We start from the raw sequence: 23,311 nt of genomic DNA on the forward strand, positions 1-23,311 counted from the left end.
ATACACACGGGAAACTGTTGAGCGTGAAAAGCCCAGCAGTGTTACCGTTTTAAACCGGTGCGCCTGGCACCTTGTTTTGCCCATTCACCCTCTGAATGGCACACATACACAATTCATGTGTTAATTGTCTCAAGACTTGGAAATCCTTCTTTAACCTGTCTCTTCCCCTTCATCTACACTGATTGAAGTGGATTTAACAAGTGACATCACCTGGATTCACCTGGTCAGTCTATGTCATGGAAAAATCAGGTGTTCTTAATGTGTATTTCTGTGGTAGTGTTTGTATGTGCTGTATGTGTGAATATGTACCTGTGTAGTGTTTATTTGAGTATGTGAGTGAGTGAATGTGTGTGTTCTCTTTATACTCATGCCATATCCCAGCTCTCTGTTATCAGGGAACAGCAGGCCAGTGGTGTGACTGCCAGCTGATGTTGTGAACCACAACAACCCTCACTGAGTGCCATGTCACATCGTGGATAAATAGATTAGGTGTGTGTGTGTGTGTGTGTGTGTGTGTGTGTGTGTGTGTGTGTGTGTGTGTGTGTGTGTGTGTGTGTGTTGTGTGTGTGTGTGTGTGTGTGTGTGTGTGTGTGTGTGTGTGTGTGTGTGTGTGTGTGTGTGTGTGTGTGTGTGTGTGTGTGTGTGTGATCGATCGATCAACCCCCCATCACCCCACACCATCATCCCTCCTCCGCTCTGAGCCCCTTGGCCTGGGAGTGTACATTGGCAGGCCCACTTGTGTCTCTCCTCAGTGGAGCATGTGAGAGAGTGTTCCTGCTGTGGACCACTGCTATATAGCCATTGGGGCGCAGGGCTATATATACAATGCATTCGGAAAGTATTCAGACACCTTGATATTTCTACATTTTGTTAAATTACAGCTAAATTACAGCCTTCTAAAATGAATTATGTTCATTTAAATCTACAAACAATACCCTATAATGACAAAGCAAAAACAGGTTTTTAGAAATGTTTGCAAATGTTTTAAAAATAAAAGACGGAAATATCACATATATATACGTTTTCAGACCCTTTACTCAGTATTTGTTGAAGCACCTTTGGGAGAAACTCTCCAAATACAGGTGTGCCTGGGTATGGCACTACAAGCTTGGCACACCTGTATTTGGAGAGTTTCTCCCATTCTTCTCTGCAGATCCTCTCAAGCTCTGTCAGGTTGGATGGGGAGCGTCTCTGCACAACTATTTTCAGGTCTCTCCAGAGATCGGGTTCAAGTCCGGGCTCTGGCTGGGCCACTCAAGGACATTCAGAGACTTGTCCCGAAGCCACCGCTGCGTTGTCTTGGCTGTGTGCCTTGGGTCGTTGTCCTGTTGGAAGGTGAACCTTCGCCCCAGTCTGTTATCATGAGTGCTCCGGAGCAGGTTTTGATCAAGGATCTTTCTGCACTTTGTTCCATTCATCTTTCCCTCGATCCTGACTAGTCTCCCAGTCTCTGCTGCTGAAAAACATCCCCACAGCATGATGCTGCCACCACCATGCTTCACCGTAAGGGTGGCTTTTTGGTAAACACCAAGCGGGCTGCTTCCATCTAGCCACTCTACCATAAAGGCCTGATTGGTGGAGTGCTGCGGAGATGGTTGCCATTCTGGAAGGTTCTCCCATTTCCTCAGAGGAACTCTGGAGCCCTGTCAGAGTAACAGTCGGGTTCTTGGTCACCTCCCTGACCAAGGCCCTTCTCCCCCGATTGCTCAGTTCTGTCGGGTGGCCAGCTCTAGGAAGAGTCTTGGTGGTTCCAAACATCTTCCATTTAAGAATGATGGAGACCTCTGTGTTCATGGGGACCCACAATGCTGCAGAACTTGTTTGGTACCCTTCCCCAAATCTGTCCTTCCCCAAAATCCTGTCTCGGAGCTATGGACAATTCCTTTGACCTCATGGCTTGGTTTTTGTTCTGACATGCACTGTCAACTGTGGGACCTTATATTGACAGGTGTGTGCTTTTCAAAATCATGTCCAATCAATTGAATTTACCAATCAAGTTGAAGAAACATTTAAGGATGATCAATGGACACATGATGCACCAGAGCTCAATTTTGAGTCTCATAGCAAAGGGTCTGAATACTTACGTAAATAAGGTAATTATTTTTTCTTTTTTTTATACATTTGCTAAAAAAAATGTGCTTTGTCATTATGGGGTATTGTATGTAGGCTGATGAGAATTTTATTTTTTGGTAATGAAAAAATATATAAATCCATTTTAGAACAGGTCTGTAACATAACAAAATGTTTTAAAAAGTCAAGGGGTCTGAATACTTCCCGAATGCACTGTAGCCTGGATCTAACCCTTTTGTTGTTCCTCTGGTCTGAGGAAATGGCTATCCCACTGTGTGAGGAGCTGGAACACGGATTGTCAGGGAACCATGCAGCTCCGCTGTAGTATGTGGAGGTAGTGTACAGATTATTGCTTCACAGGTATTTAAAAGCTAGCGGAACCCCTCAACAATATTTTTTGGAGATATTTTACTTTCTTGCATTCACAAATGCAATACACCAAATTAAAGCTTAACTTCTTGTTAATCTACCAATCGTGTCCGATTTCAAAAAGGCTTTACTGCAAAAGCACACCATATGATTATGCTAGGTCAGAGCCTAGTCACAAAAAAACATACAGACATTTTCCAGCCAAAGAGAGGAGTCACAAAAAGCAGAAGTAGAGATAAAATAAATCACTAACCTTTGATGATCTTCATCAGATGGCGCTCATAGGACTTCATGTTACACAATACATGTACAGTGCCTTGCAAAAGTATTCGGCCCCCTTGAACTTTGCGACCTTTTGCCACATTTCAGGCTTCAAACATAAAGATATAAAACTGTATTTTTTGTGAAGAATCAACAACAAGTGGGACACAATCATGAAGTGGAACGACATTTATTGGATATTTCAAACTTTTTTAACAAATCAAAAACTGAAAAATTAGGCGTGCAAAATTATTCAGCCCCCTTAAGTTAATACTTTGTAGCGCCACCTTTTGCTGCGATTACAGCTGTAAGTCGCTTGGGGTATGTCTCTATCAGTTTTGCACATCGAGAGACTGAAATTTTTTCCCATTCCTCCTTGCAAAACAGCTCGTGCTCAGTGAGGTTGGATGGAGAGCATTTGTGAACAGCAGTTTTCAGCAGTTTTCAGTTCTTTCCACAGATTCTCAATTGGATTCAGGTCTGGACTTTGACTTTGAATTCTAACACCTGGATATGTTTATTTTTGAACCATTCCATTGTAGATTTTGCTTTATGTTTTGGATCATTGTCTTGTTGGAAGACAAATCTCCGTCCCAGTCTCAGGTCTTTTGCAGACTCCATCAGGTTTTCTTCCAGAATGGTCCTGTATTTGGCTCCATCCATCTTCCCATCAATTTTAACCATCTTACCTGTCCCTGCTGAAGAAAAGCAGGCCCAAACCATGATGCTGCCACCACCATGTTTGACAGTGGGGATGGTGTGTTCAGGGTGATGAGCTGTGTTGCTTTTACACCAAACATAACGTTTTGCATTGTTGCCAAAAAGTTCAATTTTGGTTTCATCTGACCAGAGCACCTTCTTCCACATGTTTGGTGTGTCTCCCAGGTGGCTTGTGGCAAACTTTAAACAACACTTTTTATGGATATCTTTAAGAAATGGCTTTCTTCTTGCCACTCTTCCATAAAGGCCAGATTTGTGCAATATACGACTGATTGTTGTCCTATGGACAGAGTCTCCCACCTCAGCTGTAGATCTCTGCAGTTCATCCAGAGTGATCATGGGCCTCTTGGCTGCATCTCTGCATCTTCTCCTTGTATGAGCTGAAAGTTTAGAGGGACGGCCAGGTCTTGGTAGATTTGATCTAGGTCTGATACTCCTTCCATTTCAATATTATCGCTTGCACAGTGCTCCTTGGGATGTTTAAAGCTTGGGAAATCTTTTTGTATCCAAATCCGGCTTTAAACTTCTTCACAACAGTATCTCGGACCTGCCTGGTGTGTTCCTTGTTCTTCATGATGCTCTCTGCGCTTTTAACGGACTTCTGAGACTATCACAGTGCAGGTGCATTTATACGGAGACGTGATTACACACAGGTGGATTGTATTTATCATCATTAGTCATTTAGGTCAACATTGGATCATTCAGAGATCCTCACTGAACTTCTGGAGAGAGTTTGCTGCACTGAAAGTAAAGGGGCTGAATAATTTTGCACGCCCAATTTTTCAGTTTTTGATTTGTTAAAAAAGTTTGAAATATCCAATAAATGTCGTTCCACTTCATGATTGTGTCCCACTTGTTGTTGATTCTTCACAAAAAAATACAGTTTTATATCTTTATGTTTGAAGCCTGAAATGTGGCAAAAGGTCGCAAAGTTCAAGGGGACCGAATACTTTCGCAAGGCACTGTATGTTTTGTTCGATAAAATCTCAGTTTACAAAAATCTCAGTTTACATTGGCGAGTTATGTTCAGTAATGTTGTAACTCGATAACATCCGGCGAATTTGCAGAGAGCCACATCAATTTACAGAAATACTCATCATAAACTTTGATAAAAGATACAAGTGTTATGCACAGAATTAAAGATATACTTCTCCTTAAAACTTATTTTGGCTGGGGGCAGTATTGAGTAGCTTGGATGAATAAGGTGCCCAGAGTAAACTGTTTGCCACTCAGGCCCAGTTGCTAATACATGCATATTAATAGATTTGGATAGAAAACACTCTAAAGTTTCTAAAACTGTTTGAATGATGTCTGTGAGTATAACAGAACTCTTATGGCAGGCAAAGACCTAAGAAAAAATCTACCCAGGAAGTGGGAAATCTGAGGTTTGTAGTTTTTCAACTCATTCCCTATCGAATGTACAGTGTCTATGGGGTCAAATTGCACTTCCTAAGGCTTCCACTAGATGTCAACAGTCTTTAGAACCTTGTTTGATGCTTCCCGAGATGAAGTCGATGGCCGGCAAACCGTTCCAATAGATCCTCCAAACACCGACTTCGAGGGCATTATCACTTTTATACAACAGGTTACCAACACATTCAAAAAAATATTTACCTATTTTCATAAAAAACATTATTTTGATGAGTTTATTCACACTATTTCATCCTTCCAATAGTTATAGTCCCAACACAAATCTAAGGTAGCTACCCAAGCCAGTTGGTTCTTTGCTCTATTGGTTAAGGTTCCCAGAGCCACAACCCAGTTTTGGGTCTTTTTGTTCTGTACCTACGCCAGTCATTGGTTCTAAATGTTTCATTGCCATTCTGGCTTACAATGTTCTTATCCCTTGCTTGGTAGCTAGCTTACAGTCACATCAAACATTGCAGCCAGAATAAGAGTAGTAGCTGCATTTGCATTTGTTGAAGCTGTTTTCTAGTGACCTTTATTTGGAGACATCCTTAACAGTGAGTTAATGATTTCGCCTTGCATAGAAAATGTGCTCTCTCGTCGGGACACTGTTGTTCAGAGGAGCTAGCCAACAACACAGCTAACACAATGCATTTTGTTTTGTTTGACCTGTTGACATTTCTTTGTATATATCCATAAAAATGATGCCAGCTGATTCATGATTTCAACTTGATGAGAAAAGCTGTCTGCCTGTCTGTTTCGTCTCGACTCCCAAAACGTTAATTACTATGGGACAGCTGGAGATCGAATTTCAATATTGAAACCATGTTGCAACTGTCGGAGAGACAGACAGCAAGGTTTATACAAATCTCCGCTGGTGAAAACCAAATGCCACTCTAAAGGAAATGTGAGATAATGTGGAGATCAATGTGGAGATACATTTTTTAAATTGCCTGGCTGGGCTAATGAGGCAGTGGATTGTGCAGTGAGATGGAACAGAGTAAATAGGCATTTCAATGTCCTAGCTTTAGCCGGTGGTAACTTGTGGAATAGAGACCGGCTGGAATGTGGTTTTAACCAATCAGAATCCAGGATTAGACCCACCCATTGTATAACATGCACTATCTCATCACTTATTCAAATTGTTCTACCTGTATTTGAATCTCAACACCTATATTTTCACGGTTACTTTATAGATAACCTCAGAATGTCTTCTTATAGTATTATTATGTAGTGGGTATTAAGGTTATACCTAGGTACATACAAAACAGGTTGTACAGTATCTTAGGTTTCAACATGCTATTGTATTCACTCTGTCTAGGAATTCAGTCAATAAGTAGTTCTAGGTTATGTTGCCATGTTCCTCCTATAAGAAACGACATGCCTTCACGGTGGAAATGACCACCCTGAACTTGGTCTACATCATGTAACCAGATGCAATCTTACATTACGTGAAAAATGAGTCTTTATCAACAGAGTACAGGAAGTTTGGAAAATCTGAAATCCTTGTTCTTATTATCGGCATTGGTCATGTTACAAAAACCTACATGTGTGTTTGTAGTAGGGAACCCATAAACATTCCCTTTAAGACATAGATTAGAAGGGAGTCAATGTGTTCCTGTTGGTCGTAATGGATCTTAATGGCAGTTGGAGGGTTGTTTCAAAGCGTCACGTGAGCCTGGCATTGAGTGCTTTATGGGTTGAAGGGGCTTGCAACATGAGGACCATGCCTTGCATTGACTTCCTCCCCATGGCTGGAACCTCATCGTGTGTCTTAATTTGGGGCTCCCTACTAAAGGCTATAGCAGATTGTGTGTGTGTGTGTGTGTGTGTGTGTGACAGACAGACAGACAGACAGACAGACAGGTGTAGGCAAAAGCAGACCGTGTTTTCCTGTTTCCATGGTCAATAAAAAAGAGTTGTGACCTCTGGATTAACTAGTCCTACAGTAAAGAGCAGGAGGCCTGGGTCGGCGTGACTCCCCCCCTTGTCCTCTCTGGTTTCTGGGGGAAAGCCTGGCAAATGGCTCCCTGGGGTCTGGGGCACCCGGGTTCTCATGTTTCCCCGCTAAGATTAGACACTTCATTTTGATGTTGCTGCTGACCCTACTGACCTAATGGGGGATCTGGTAGTTGCACTGTTCTCAGGTTTCCCTATAGTAGATGAGTAGTGTGTGTGTGTGTGTGTGTGTGTGTGTGTGTGTGTGTGTGTGTGTGTGTGTGTGTGTGTGTGTGTGTGTCAGTCCTGAGCTTCTGGGGCTTGGAGGAGACAGGCGGCTGCTATTGACCTACACACACATACTGTAGCTACAGTAACACTGACACTAAGACTGTTGTACATTATACAGCTGTTCCTCATTTGTATGTAGTCATGCATTAGCTCAGAGAATATTTTGTCCTTGTGTCGTTTTCCATTTTAGCACTGAGCGTTGATCTTTAGATGCCAATTTACAGAAGCTGTTTGCTTACTGTTTCAGTGTGTTGTTTTGGTCTGCATCCTAGTAGCTCTACGTTCAGTCACACCTTCAGCAGTGCAATGGGAACATCTACTCTGTGGTGGAAACAGTGGGCCAGACAACTGATTATGTGTGCCTCACACTGGGACTTGTTGAATAGGTGTCCACTTCCAGTAATATGGGTAGGAGGTGTTACAGTTTCAGTTTGACTTTGATTATGTTTTAAGATGGCACTGACCTCAACTATGTACACAGCACATGTTTAATGTCTGTGAACTCCTTGCCAACTGTTGATACAATAACACAATGAAGTGCTTTTTTAGGCCGTGTCCATGTTATGTTATTCTCATATGTCACTTTGAGACTCAGGCAGGATATAAACTATACTGTGTACCTAATGTATCGGGAAATGGTTGCCCAGGAGACCATTGCCAAGAAAAACACTTATTGTTTCAGTGCAATAACAGTCGCACACACACACACACACACACACACAGACACACACACATATTGTGTATGGTGATCTGTGCCCAGACTTCTGCTCAGATTCGAAGTGTGTTCTCACAACACAATGGGCATTTTTCTACACACTCACATGTGTGTCCCTAACATGCTGAAGTCTAGCCCTCCTCCACTCCTCCCCCTCTTTCCTTTCTCAGCCAATCAGAGATAGAGGGTCTTTGGAAGTGTAATGTGACACTGAGGCCTAGGCTTAATAGGGGCCAGGGCTGTGTCACACACACACACACACACACACACACACACACACACACACACACACACACACACACACACACACACACACACACACACACACACACACACACACACACACACACACACACACACAGAGAGAGACCAGGAGGAGGTGGCAGTATGTACTGGGATGCTGTTGAGGATTAGCCAGAGCGGCGGCAGGCTGTGTGTGTTACGGACAGGACTACACTCTACCGCCAACACACTGCATACTTTAGCCTAGGGACCCACAGCAGAGACTAGTGACTCTAGGGACTAGGGGCCGTGTGAGGATCTAGGGATCCATCTGTGTTGTGACTGAGGAGACTGGATGATGCAGTGTGTGCTCTCCCTTCTCTCACTTCAGCTCAGTGCCGGATCCCCATGCAGCTGTGAAGTTGGCCCCGAAGGGTCCAAGAAGAAGAAATCCAAGAACCTGTAAGTAACCAAACAACCTTTGATTGACTGTTTCCTGTCTTTGGTTTTCTGTCTTCTTTTCTCTGTAGTTGAAAATGAGGAATGTCTTTGTGTGGTCAATGAAAAATCTCATGTCATGTGTTCTAGCAATGCAGATATTTGATCAAACTAGCATTAATAATGCTGCTTTATGGAGTTTCCCTATTTGACGTTAGCAGGATACCTGAACATGGTTGAATAAGAGAATGTCCCAAAAATTGGGGACCCTGAATTAAACTCTGAATACAATTTTGAAATAGTTGTAGTTCTATTAACCTTTATAAGCCAAAGACAAAGTAGTGTGGTGTAACCCACTTTTTTTCCCTTATACGTGGATTTCCCTGCTGTATACAGTACAGTGTCACCTCACATTAATGCCATTATCCTTAATGCTATTGCCTCATGGCTATCAGACACAGCTCAAGCCACAAGCCCAGGCGTGCCATCCACTCTACCATAGACTGTTAAAGCAGGTGTCAGATCCACTGTTGAATGCTAATGTTTTGAATAAGCCTATGAGGGTATGTTAAGAGGTGTGTGGTCATTGAGACAGTGAATGGCTATTGAGTCTGATTCAGCAGATTGGCGGATTGGGAGTCTTAACCAAAAGAAATCCCTGGTCTGAAGGGATTGTGAATGCATTGCTCCATGGAGTGGAGAGGGAAAATGAACTTCCTCAATGGCAGATGATATCCATTCACTTCCTGAGGTGTTAGATGGTGTGTGCGTGAGTGTGTCAAATGTGCATATTGTGAAATTAGTGTGTGTGTGTGTGTGTGTGTGTGTGTGTGTGTGTGTGTGTGTGTGTGTGTGTGTGTGTGTGTGTGTGTGTGTGTGTGTGTGTGTGTGTGTGGTGTCAAATTAGTGTTTTGTGAAATGTGTGTGTGTGTGTTGTAGACCTGGATTCATATACTACAGTATTTCAAATATCTCAATTACTTTCACATACATTTGAAGTATTATTATTTTTTATTTTTTTAATGTATCCGTTATTTTACCAGGTAAGTTGACTGAGAACACGTTCTCATTTGCATTCAGATATATTTGATTGTATTTTATTTTGAAATACATTTGGGAAGTATTTGAAAATACTCAAATACACATAGTCAAATACACTCCAATGCATTTAACACATATATTTGAAAATAGTATTTGAAACAATGTAGAACTTCAATTAATTGCTGTCTGTCCCTTTAAATTCAGCAAATAAATGTCTGTTTTTAATAAACACTAGGTATAAATGAATTGTTTGTGAGGTTACCATGAATTGTTTAATGTTTAATTTGTTCCGTTAAATAATTCAGTAATACATATTTTTTTTATAGCTATCATCTGTTTTTATCACCAGTAAGAAACTGCTGGCCGTTGAGAACATATAACATGTACACAAACATGCATACTGATACCACACACTCACAAACACATACACTTTCACACTCACCACATGCGCTGCTGCTAGTCACTTTACCCCTACCTATATGTACAGTACATAAACTCAGCCAAAAAAGAAACATCAATTTTTCAGGACCCTGTCTTTCAAAGATAATTCGTTAAATTCCAAATAACTTCACAGATCTTCATTGTAAAGGGTTTAAACACTGTTTCCCATGCTTGTTCAATGAACAATAAACAATTAATGAACATGCACCTGTGGAACGGTCGTTAAGACACTAACAGCTTACAGACGGTAGGCAATTAAGGTCACAGTTATGAAAACTTAGAGGCCTTTCTACTGACTTTGAAAAACACCAAAAGAAAGATGCCCAGGGTCCCTGCTCATCTGCGTGAATGTGCCTTAGGCATGTTGCAAGGAAGCATGAGGACTGCAGATGTGGCCAGGACAATAAATTGCAATGTACGTACTGTGAGATGCTTAAGACAGCGCTACAGGGAGACAGGGCGGACAGCTGATCGTCCTCGCAGTGGCAGACCACGTGTAACAACACCTGCACAGGATCGGTACATCTGAACATCACACCTGCGGGACAGGTACAGGATGGCAACAACAACTGCCCGAGTTACACCAGGAATGCACAATCCCTCCATCAGTGCTCAGATTGTCCGCAATAGGCTGAGAGAGTCTGTACTGAGGGTTTTTAGGCCTGTTGTAAGACAGGTCCTCACAAGACATCACAGGCAACAACATCGCCATGCCAGACAGGACTGGCAAAAAGTGCTTTTTACTGACGAGTCGCGGTTTTGTCTCACCAGGGGTGATTGTCAGATTCGCGTTTATCGACGAAGGAATGAGCGTTACACCGAGGCCTGTACTCTGGAGCGGGATCAATTTGGAGGTGGAGGGTCCGTCATGGTCTGGGGCAGTGTGTCACAGCATCATCGGACTGAGCTTGTTGTAATTGCATTCAATCTCAACGCTGTGCATTACAGGGAAGACATCCTCCTCCCTCATGTGGTACCCTTCCTGCAGGCTCATCCAGCATAACAATGCCATCAGCCATATTGCTCGTTCTATGCGTGAAATCCTGCAAGACAGGAATGTCAGTGTTCTGCCATGGCCAGCGAAGAGCCCGGATCTCAATCCCATTGAGCATGTCTGGGACCTGTTGGATCGGAGGGTGAGGGCTAGGGCCATTCCCCTCAGAAATGTCTGGGAACTTGCAATCCCAGAACAACAGCAAAGGAACTTGTGAAGATGCTGGAGGAAGCAGGTACAAAAGTATCTATATCCACAGTAAAAACGAGTCCTATATCGTCATGACCTGAAAAGGCCGCTCAGCAAGGATGAAGCCACTGCTCCAAAACCGCCACAAAAAAGCCAGACTACGGTTTTCAACTGCACATGGGGACAAAGATCGTACTTTTTGGAGAAATGTCATCTGGTCTGATGAAACAAAAATAGAACTGTTTGGCCATAATGACCATTGTTATGTTTGGAGGAAAAAGGGGGAGGCTTGCAAGCCAAAGAACACTATCCCAACCGTGAAACACGGGTGTTGCAGCATCATGTTGTGGGGGAGCTTTGCTGCAGGAGGGACTGATGCACTTCACAAAATAGATGGCATCATGAGAGAGGAAAATTATGCGGAAACATTGAAGCAACATTTTAAGACATCAGTCAGATCAGTCCAAATGGACAATGACCGCAAGCACACTTCCAAGGTTGTGGAAAAATGGCTTAAGGACAACAAAGTCAAGGTACTGGAGTGGCCATCACAAAGCCCTGACCTCAATCCTATAGAAAATTTGTGGGCAGAACTGAAAAAGCGTGTGGGAGCAAGGAGGCCTACAAACCTGACTCAGTTGCACCAGCTCTGTCAGGAGGAATGGGCCAAAATTCACCCAACATATTGTGGGAAGGTTGTGGAAGTCTACCTGAAACATTTGACTCAAGTTAAACAATTTAAAGGCAATGCTACCAAATGCTAATTGAGTGTATGTAAACTTCTGACCCACTGGGAATGTGATGAAAGAAATAAAAGCTGAAATAAATAAGTGTCTCTACTATTATTCTGACATTTCACATTCTTAAAATAAAGTGGTGATCCTAACTGACTTAAGACAGGGAATCTTTACTAGGATTAAATGTCAGGAGGTGTGATAAACTGAGTTTAAATGTATCTGGCTAAGGTGTATGTAAACTTACGACTTCAACTGCATGCAAATAGTCAAATAAAAGTACTTGTTTTTGGCTGTGTATTTGAAATACCAGATACAGTATCTGAACCCAGGTCTGGTTTGGTGAAGGAGGGGATTCCTTCGACGTTGTAGCCTCAGTGATTATACGGCTGTTGATTGAGCTTTCTTCACACTATTTCATGAAGATGATCGGAGAATTCGCAGCCAGGGGACAATACCCTCTTAATATATGCTCATCCTGATAGCTGATAGCTATTCAGAAAATCAACAAATGATGAACATTTGAATCAGAAGCATCAACAGCCACATTTTAAGCATAATCATTAAGTTAATACAATGCAATATATATCTATCTATACAGTGTATACACTGTATGTATGTATGTATATATATATATATATCTACAAAAGCATCAACAGCCACATTTTAAGCATAAACATTAAGTTAATACAATGCAATATATATATATATATATATATATATATATATATATATTTATCTCTCTATATATATATATACAGTGTATACAATGTATGTATATATATATATATATATACAGTGTATACAATGTATGTATATATATCTATATATCTATATATCTACTGTAGTTATATATATATATGTATATAACTTTACATGCTAATGATATTAGCCACTACTTGACAAAGAGTTTACATTCAGATAAAGGTGACACCCCTAGGCCATGAGATGGTTCACCTGTCATGAACCACTCCCCCCTCACAATGGTATCACCCGCCACTGTTTGATTGCCCCAGGATAGTATGTTTATACAGCTGAGGGTCTGAAAATGTCAAATGTGCAGGTGTTGAGAGGCATGTACCACACCTCCAATGAGCGAGTGAGTAAGCGAGACTGTGACACTAAGGTGTCTGTTAACAAGTCGTTAAACTCTTCCTCCAGTAGTAGCCTTTTAACCTCATTTAATCTAATTTACTCAACAAAAGGCACATCTCAATAGGTGATCTAGGTCCTTTCCTATTTTGTTCCCCTATTGCTCCTCTATTGTTCCTCAAGAAATGACATCACATTTGACCATCAGACCAACCTTGAATGCCCTTCTCCTTTAGGTATTCAGTTGTGTCTAAAAAAACACTACTTTGCACACAATTTTTTTTTTTTACCCTTTAGTATGTGTACTTTACTATATTTATACTTTGGATATCACTTTTCAACAGAAACATTAAAAAAATCACTGGACTAAGTCTTTAAGTGTGACTCAGTCAGTACATGTTGAGTGGACATCTGTTGCTATCTACTCTAATAGGGGTTTCCCATAAGCAGTTTCCTGTCTAGCCTCAAATGAGCCAAACATGACTGACCTAACTCCAATATGTGTCTGCAATACCTACACCTACTTAACACTCACTCATCAACCAATCTTCATACTCTGAGGACACATAACCAGAAGCCCTATGACTAGCATACACACACACACACACACACACACACACACACACACACACACACACACACACACACACACACACACACACACACACACACACACACACACACACACACACACAGAGCTCTAACATCAAATATCTTGTAGCTAACTGCTCATCCATCTCCCCAGTGATACAATACCTCTGAATGCTACTCCAGTCTATTCACTGTGAGAAGGAGCTCCGGGGAAATGAAATGTGACACACCAGATGTGGGGAATAGTCATGTATGCAACCACTTACACCATCAAGCATATGTGGGTTACAGTGCAGCCGGTTAGAGGAATGTAGCTGTAAGTTGTTGCTTTTGAGTCATTTCACAAAAGCATGAGTAGGGAGGATATTTCCAAAACTGGGAATTGACGTGTAGAAGGGTTGGATTACAATGGAATTGTTTGGAATATATATCTCACATGTATACAGTTAGTGGTGTCAGAGGAAGGCCCTAAAAATAGTCAAAGACCCCAGCCTCCCCAGTCATAGACCGTTCTATCTACTACAGCATGGCAGGCGGTACCGGAGCGCCAAGTCTAGGATCAAAAGGCTTCTCAACAGTTTTTTCAAAAGCTACCCGGACTATTTACATTGGGTACCCCCCCAACCCCTCTTTTATGCTGCTGATACTCTCTGTTTATCATATATGCAGTCACTTTAACTATACATTCATGTACATACTACCTCAATTAGCCCGACTAACCGGTGCCTGTATATAGTCTCACTACTGTATATAGCCTCCCTACTGTATATAGCCTCGCTACTGTATATAGCCTCGCTACTGTATATAGCCTCCCTACTGTATATAGCCTCCCTACTGTATATAGCCAAGCTACTGTATATAGCCTCGCTACTGTATATAGCCTCGCTACTGTATATAGCCAAGCTACTGTATATAGCCAAGCTACTGTATATAGCCTCGCTACTGTTATTATTGACTGTCTTTTTACAGTTTTTTTTATTTCCTTATCTATTGTTCACCTAATACCTATTTTTTACTTAAAAATGGCACTGTTGTTTAGGGCCTGTAAGTAAGCATTTCACTGTAATGCTACACCTGTTGTATTCAGCGCACGTGACAAATAAACTTTGATTTGATTTAGTGCAGTGGTTCACAAACTTAGTCCTCAGGGCCCCAAGAGGTGCACGTTTAGTTTTTTTCCCTAGCACTACACAGCTGATTCAAATTATCAACGCTTGACGATTAGTTGAATCAGCTGTGTAGTGCTAGCGCAAAAAAAACCTGAGTTAGTGTGTGTGCTACATATGCTACTTTGACTAAGCACTTGCTCTAGATGATGTTGCAATGTACTTGATTCAAACCTGTGACCATCTGTTAAGTTACTCAACTATGTAGCTGTAAACCGAACCGGTCTCTTGTCCTACTTCCCCGAATGACCTCTTCCTCTTCTTACCTCCTTCTCCTTTGAACCTCTTCACTCTCTCCATTGTTTTACTTTACCGGGAGACTGAGTTCTGTCTGAAACTTGAATCCTTGTCTTTGTAAATCACGCTCCTCCTTTCTCCCGGTCTCTTTCTTTCATTCCTCCCCCTCTTCCTTGGTGAATACCTCTCACCCATCCCTCTGGGCCTCTGTGCGTGTCTAGAACCTTCCCAGACTTTATCTGCTAGTGATCTTACATTACCTCCTACTAGTCCAATGTCTGTACACTATGCCCCCTTCAGTCTTCTCCGAGGCCCCCCATACATATGTAGGAGGCTAGGATATGAAGATGTAGACACATTCCTGTGGCCTAAAGCCCTACGTTTAACACACGTTTACACTTACGTTCGTAGGGAGGAAAGCAACATATGAGAAAACAATGCAATATGGGCTTCATGCGAATGCAACTTGTTGTTTTGCAAAAAATGGTTACTGGACATGTTTGAGTTGTGCGTTCGTATCTCACGTTCAGAAATTTGCCTGACCTGAATAGGATTAAACCAATAGGGGCGGCAGGGTAGCCTAGTGGTTAGAGTGTTGGACTAGTAACCGGAAGGTTGCAAGTTCAAACCCCCGAGCTGACAAGGTAGAAATCTGTCGTTCTGTCCCTGAACAGGCAGTTAACCCACTAGGCCGTCATTGTAAATAAGAATTTGTTCTTGACTGACTTGCCTAGTAAAATAAAGGTTAAAAAAAATAAAAATAGTTCCTTGTGAAAAGGAAAACAATTGCGACAATCTTTACTGGTATTTAATAATCTGCTATCCAATACTATAATGGGTATTAAGGTTGAACTGCTAATTGCCTAAGTATTAATTGAATGATCCTGGATCAGAGCTAACTGGTGGCTGTGGCATAGCCTTACAAAACTGCTGTTTGGTTTGAGGTGGTTGTGTAGCTGGTGCCGGTTGATCGAGAATGCTGGTCAGTAGAACACCTTAAACCCCAATATGCTGTCATTACTCACATTTTTGGAGGAAACCCATTGCAATTAATATTTATGAGGACAGCTACTTAAAGTGATTTTCTAGTCATTACTCAAACCGAACTATGCCCATCCCACCCCACCCACCCAGAAACCCCGTTAGGTCAGGACAGGACAGCGCCCTAGGGAGGGACCCTGTTAAGCCCCAATGAAAGAGAGCAGTGTTCTACTGGTCATTGAGTCAATCTACTTCATACCCCCACTGTGAAGCCTGATTCCATTGAGCCTGATGCGCTAACTGGCTTCACAATGATAATGTTGACAGTCTAAGCTAACCGGTCATAGAGAGCTAGCTATTTTGGCTCGCCATGAACAAGGTAGAGGCTCACAGATGTAGGATCTTAATTTGAGCCAGTTTGCTACAACAGGAAAATAATCCTGCAGCAACAGGAATTGTGAATTATTATGTGGATTATAATTAGTTAACTTTTTTGTTGGGATTGATCCATTTTTTGTTCGGGCAAATCAAGTCTGACATTTTAAAGTGGAAATTAAACATGTTAGAAGCCTTTTTAAACCTTGAATAAATACACTACAAGTTTGCATTTCTGTGCAGGAAAATTCGTAGCAACAAAATAGTGCCACCTGGTTTTCAGGTAGCCTATAGCGAGAGTCTATTGCAGCCAAACTATTGTCGAAATGTTGTCAATGTTGGTGCAGAGTTTCAGAGCCTCTGGCAGGTGTCTGCAGTGCAGACTTGATTGAATTCCAGGTGGAGTTTTTAAGAGGCAACAGAAGTTTTATCCCTTTATCCAGACAAGCTACTAGACTGGCCTCCCTCCCTCTCCCCCTATCCCTACCCATGCTTGTCTGCATGTAGCACAGCTGCTTCCCTGGGTAGTCCATATCCGCTCTGATCCCCTCCCATTGTTCATTGTCACCTGTGGTACAGGGGCCAGATGTTAGAGCTTCCCCAAGGCAACGATCCCGACACACCTACTGTTTCTCCCCCAGCACTGACAGACATCCGGGCGGGCAACTCACACACACACACAGACACATACCAACATGCACGTACTGTAGCCAGGCACACATGCTCGCACATGCACACACACACACACACACACACACACACACACACACACACACACACAGACGAAAGGATAACATTACCCCAGACGTGCTAGAATAATATCCACCTGTTGTTTTGCTACATGACAGGAAAGATGAAATGTGGTGAATGTATTTGGGGTTTTCTACTAGTTGTGATAGTGATTATAGTTGTCATATAGCTGAAGTAGTAGTCATAGCTCTACAAGGTTAGGTCAATAGAAGTTATTGCAGCAGTTGTAATTGTCTAGTTTTAGGGTTCACTACTTGTTGTTGCAGAGGTTATAACATGTGTAGATGTAACAGTAGTAGCTAGTAACAGTAATTTATAATCAAATGGCTACCCGGACTATTTACATAGATTGCTGCTCCTCGCTGTTTACTATCTATGCATAGTCACTTTACTCCTACCTACATGTACAAATGACCTCGACAAACCCATTGACTCGGTACCGGTACCCCCTGTATAAAGCCTCGTTATTGTTATTTTATTGTGTTAATTTTGATTTCATTTTTTAATACTTTATTTAGTAAATCTTTTCTTAACTCTATTTCTTGAACTAAATTGTTGGTTAAGGGCTTGTAAGTAAGGTTGCGATTTGTTACACACTCCCCTATGTATTTATTTGGACAGGGACTCTAAACCTTTACATTTGGATTTGAGATCAAATGTTTTATGAGGGGACAGTTCAGAATGTCACCTTTTTATTAGAGGATATTTTCATATCTGTTTTACCGTTTACAAATGAAAGTACTTTATGTATCTAGTCCCTCCATTTGAAGGTGTCATAAGTATTTGGACAAATTCACTGATAGTGTATTATATTTTGTAAAAAGTCTAGTATTCAGTCCCATGTTCCTAGCAGTCAAAGATGACATCAAGCTTGTGCCACTACAAACTTGTCAGATGCATTTGCAGTTTGTTATGGTTTTGGAGTCACTTTTATTGCAAGATTTAAAGATGCATAAATGTCATACCCCCATGATCTTTGTGCATCTGTAACTTTCTCACACATCACTGTTCACAATTCATTCAGGATTATCTACAATCATGGTAGCATCTACATTAATGTAGAAGTGTTTAGAATCATATTCTATTCTTATTTACAACAAAAGGGACTCCGCGTGCATAGCACTTTGAATTTATTTCACTGTTGGATTTGTTGCCCTACCAGACAGAAGAAGAGGAGAATATGTGGCTTTCAAAAATGGCTTTATGGAACAGCTAGTAACTTTCACCCATTCCTATGTTAGTGCTATTTTAATACCAATGTCGAATAATATATAACATTGGTGTTCAAGCCAATTCCATTATATGACTGTAGCCTTCCGTTTTTAAATTCCGAATAATGTATTGTGATGGTAATGACATTTGTTTATGATGTTCATTATTAGTCTTTGGCGAGCTACAGTATCTTCAACCTAGCCTACACTCTTAAAACTGCTTGGTTGTTTGAATGACCCAACTGCTGGGTTGCAGGCATTGGGTCACTTAGTTGGGCTGTTTATTTTGAAAAGAGCCAGGGTGGGTTGGCATGGCTTAGTAGGTGTTTGGCATCATTTTAGGCCACCTGTGCGAGTAAATGTAATTCCTGTTAGTCTGTTCTGTTGCACTGTTGTCACATGTTAAGGCTGAACACTGACAGTTTTGTAGCTTCGATGAGGCTGACAGAGGTGTATAACTTCCTCAATAGCCTTTGCAAATGCCAATATTGGGAATAGCTACCAGTTTACGTAATCAGTAATGTTAATATTATATGTAATATGCATAAATATTCAAGGAAAACGTGTATTTGTAGTGTATAAACGTCATATCATGAACAAATCAAATCAAATCAAATTTTATTTGTCACATACACATGGTTAGCAGATGTTAATGCGAGTGTAGCGAAATGCTTGTGCTTCTAGTTCTGACCATGCAGTAATAACCAACAAGTAATCTAACTAACAATTCCAAAACTACTGTCTTATACACAGTGTAAGGGGATAAAGAATATGTACATAAGGATATATGAATGAGTGATGGTACAGAGCAGCATAGGCAAGATACAGTAGATGGTATCGAGTACAGTATATACATATGAGATGAGTATGTAAACAAAGTGGCATAGTTAAAGTGGCTAGTGATACATGTATTACATGAGGATGCAGTTGATGATATAGAATACAGTATATACGTATGCATATGAGATGAATAATGTAGGGTAAGTAACATTATATAAGGTAGCATTGTTTAAAGTGGCTAATGATATATTTACATCATTTCCCATCAATTCCCATTATTAAAGTGGCTGGAGTTGAGTCAGTGTCAGTGTCAGTGTGTTGGCAGCAGCCACTCAATGTTAGTGGTGGCTGTTTAACAGTCTGATGGCCTTGAGATAGAAGCTGTTTTTCAGTCTCTCGGTCCCAGCTTTGATGCACCTGTACTGACCTCGCCTTCTGGATGATAGTGGGGTGAACAGGCAGTGGCTCGGGTGGTTGATGTCCTTGATGATCTTTATGGCCTTCCTGTAACATCGGGTGGTGTAGGTGTCCTGGAGGGCAGGTAGTTTGCCCCCGGTGATGTGTTGTTGCAGACCTCACTACCCTCTGGAGAGCCTTACGGTTGAGGGCGGAGCAGTTGCCGTACCAGGCGGTGATACAGCCCGCCAGGATGCTCTCGATTGTGAGTGCTTTTGGTGACAAGCCGGATTTCTTCAGCCTCCTGAGGTTGAAGAGGCGCTGCTGCGCCTTCTTCACGATGCTGTCTGTGGGAGTGGACTAATTCAGTTTGTCTGTGATGTGTATGCCTACGAACTTAAAACTTGCTACCCTCTCCACTACTGTTCCATCGATGTGGATAGGGGGGTGTTCCCTCTGCTGTTTCCTGAAGTCCACAATCATCTCCTTAGTTTTGTTGACGTTGAGTGTGAGGTTATTTTCCTGACACCACACTCTGAGGGCCCTCACCTCCTCCCTGTAGGCCGTCTCGTCGTTGTTGGTAATCAAGCCTACCACTGTTGTGTCGTCCGCAAACTTGATGATTGAGTTGGAGGCGTGCGTGGCCACGCAGTCGTGGGTGAACAGGGAGTACAGGAGAGGGCTCAGAACGCACCCTTGTGGGGCCCCAGTGTTGAGGATCAGCGGGGAGGAGATGTTGTTGCCTACCCTCACCACCTGGGGGCGGCCCGTCAGGAAGTCCAGAACAGGAATGACATTTACTCTCACAAGTGGCCAAAAATAATTATCTGACAGCCACATCTCCAATAAGCCCCACCTCCAATCTTCTGATAGGCTGCCGCTGCTACAATATGTTGTTGAAAAGGCTCAAATTTCAAACCCATCACAAAAAGGTTACTGTTTTAACCTGTACACTGGCAGCACAGTATCAGCGTATAAGGATTAATCTGTGGTGCTTTTGTGAAAAGATAGGCATCATGGCACAGGGGTTCTTCGAATAATCTTTTCAGAGGGATTCATCGAGGAACCTATTTGACCACAGGGGCAATCTTTTGAACCCCAAAAGGTTCCTCAAGGTTCCTTTACTCCTAAGAGTGTATAAGTGAATTTTTCCAAATATTTATGACACCTTCATATTGGTGGACTAGATACATAAAATGCAATACTTTCCAAATGGTAAAACAGATATGTATGAAAATGAAATGTGACATTCTGTACTGTTGCCTCATATAAAACATTTGTTCTAAAATCCCAAAGGCTGGAGTATAGAGCACAGTACATTTTTTTTAGCTTCACTGTCCAAATAAATATATAGAGGAGTGTAGTTGTAAAATTAAAGCATTTACTACCCCATCAAATCCAGTCCGGGCTCTAATCTCTCATGGACAGACTACATCATCTGACCAATTACGTGAGACTTTAGTTCTGGGATAACCAAGATTACCCAGGCTCAGACAATGCAGCTCCATCCTCTCAGAATAGAACCTTGTGATTGGGTGAGCCCTGGGCCCGCCTCTCCTGGCTCCCGGACTATATAAAGCCACAGAGGAGCCTCTCCCGGGTTAGAGGAATGTGACAACTGAATTACCCTTGCCCTGAGCACACACACACACATACACACACACACATACACTACACATACAGGACCTATACACACAGGACTACACGCAGGACCCTAAAGACTTGAGCCAATGTTCCCCGCTATGGTCGACTTTTCAGAGAAGTACCTGGAAAGGTAAGTTAGAACCCATGGGTGTTATACTCTGTGTGTGTGTGCTCTTTGCTGCTTTTAGAATAAATAGGGAGAGGGAAGGAGGGAGAGAGAGAGAGAGGGAAGGAAGGAAGGAAGGAAGGAGAGAGAGAGGGAAGGAGGGAGGGAGAGAGGGAAGGAGGGAGAGAGAGAGAGAGAGGGAAGGAGGGAGAGAGAGGGAAGGAGGGAGAGAGGGAGAGAGAGGGAAGGAGGGAGAGGGAGGGAGAGAGGGAAGGAAGGTGACGTTTTAGGCTCTGAGGGATACTACTCAAAATCTGTTAGGAGGCTAGCTGACCTCTCTCCTGAATCTCATTTGCCAGCTGCTGGGTGAGAGGACTCACGTGTGGTTAAATCTATTTTGAGGACACTTGTATCTAGAGATTGGCCTTGTCTTTTAATAATCGACCTGGATTTCTTAAGTGGTCTCTGTGGTTGGTAAGGTGAGTAATGTTGAGAATGGGCATTTAAATTAGTTAGATGGCTTAGTTTGGTGTTGATTTATATATACTGAACTTTGTAGGACAATTCCTATTTTCAGCATTTTCCTTGGTTGGAAAAGAATGTACTACTGTATTGGAATTCAGATTCAGGCGCTCCTGAAAAGTACAGATTTATGTCTCAGTGTGTTTGCCTGCTCTGTTTTTAAACATAGCCCACCCCGATCCCATGGAATTACTCTGGAAACCCACATTCCTATTCAACCTGGTCTCAGAGCCTTTCATAATATTCTTTACTTAAATCCGAGACACTCCAATTAGTATGATACTGTATGTTACGTTTCATATGGTATGTATTACCATCACCCATTTCTTATGATATGTTGCAAATTCAAATTTGAATATTTTATGTTCCAGAATTTGAAAAACGTACAATATGTTGCAAATTTGCAAATCATATTATATGTTACGACTTTGCAAAACATATGATATGTTACGAATTCTAGCTAGGTGGCTAACATTAGCTTTCTGGCTAACGTTAGCTAGGCTAGGGGTTAGGGTTAAGTTTAGGAGTTAGTTTAAAGGGTTAAGGATAGGATTAGAGGAAGTGTTAGCTAAAAGGGTTCAAATTAGGGGAAGGGTTAGCTAACATGCTAAGTAGTTGCAAAGTTGCTAAAAAGTAGTAAGTAGTTGAAAAGTTGCTAATTAGCTAAAATGCTAAAGTTGTCCGTGATGAGATTGGAACTCGCAACTTTTAGGTTTCTAGATGTTTGCATTATACCACCCTACTTTGATTTTCCCATCAAGTAACCATCTGTCCTATGTAACCATTCCAAACGTAACATATCCTACTAATTTCAGTGTCCCATATTTACATTTACTATGTTATGTCTAGTCTATGAGATCAGGCTGTCCTATTTAGTCTGTGGGAAAATAATGGGAGGACCCTACTGTCTCTTGCTCAGTGAGAATGATGTTGTCTTCATAGTGGGGAATAACAGGGATATGTGCAGCTACACTGTGTTATGCAGACATACACACGCACGCATGTATGCATGCATGCACACACACACACACACACACACACACACACACACACACACACACACACACACACACACACACACACACACACACACACACACACACACACACACACACACACACACACACACACACACACGGGATGTATGTGTGTATACGGTGCCGGGCCAGGCACATAACCTACTGCAAACAGCCAGAGTGGCGGACGGGGCAAAAACAACCCCAGAGTCGTTCACCTTGGGGTCTGGGACTACCCCCTAACCTTCTACCCTCTATCCTGACTGTAATGGTTGGGCGCTGCCTGGAGGTGTGGAGACGGGATCCAGTACACACAGGGAAACAGAGCCACTGGGTAGAACAGAAAGGTGGGATGTAGAAGCAACAGCAGATGTGTTTTAACAAGCCTGATTAACTGACATGGTTGAAACATCTAGTAGTTCAGAGCAAGACTTCATGCCCCAAACATTGAGTGATGACAGGCATGCGTTTTCTCTGATTCTATAGTGGGACTATTCAGTAAGAGCATTTTCCATCTTTTCTTGCTCCTATACTCCTATACATTTATATCTGTGTAATGCCTCAATGTATAATTCTTTAATATAATACTATACTATGTAATTACTTTGGTGTAG

At 42.0% G+C, this 23,311-nt stretch overlaps 1 protein-coding gene across 7 annotated transcripts in view; it reads left to right on the plus strand.

Annotated features, from left to right (window-relative positions):
* The window catches only part of LOC112231003 (regulator of G-protein signaling 3), a 256,295-nt gene that overhangs the window by 222,966 nt on the left and 10,018 nt on the right, over nucleotides 1-23,311 (plus strand). For 5 of the 7 annotated variants that reach the window (XM_042311668.1, XM_042311670.1, XM_042311669.1 and 2 more), the window contains one exon: nucleotides 8,385-8,455. In XM_042311668.1, coding sequence (XP_042167602.1) covers nucleotides 8,385-8,455 — 71 coding nt within the window. Of the gene's footprint in view, nucleotides 1-8,384; nucleotides 8,456-21,008; nucleotides 21,184-21,488; nucleotides 21,639-23,311 lie in introns of those variants that run through there. The other 2 variants (XM_024397492.2, XM_024397495.2) reach the window with 2 other exon arrangements.

The sequence above is a fragment of the Oncorhynchus tshawytscha genome, linkage group LG33 (genome assembly GCF_018296145.1).
Source record: "Oncorhynchus tshawytscha isolate Ot180627B linkage group LG33, Otsh_v2.0, whole genome shotgun sequence".
NCBI lineage: Eukaryota > Metazoa > Chordata > Actinopteri > Salmoniformes > Salmonidae > Oncorhynchus > Oncorhynchus tshawytscha.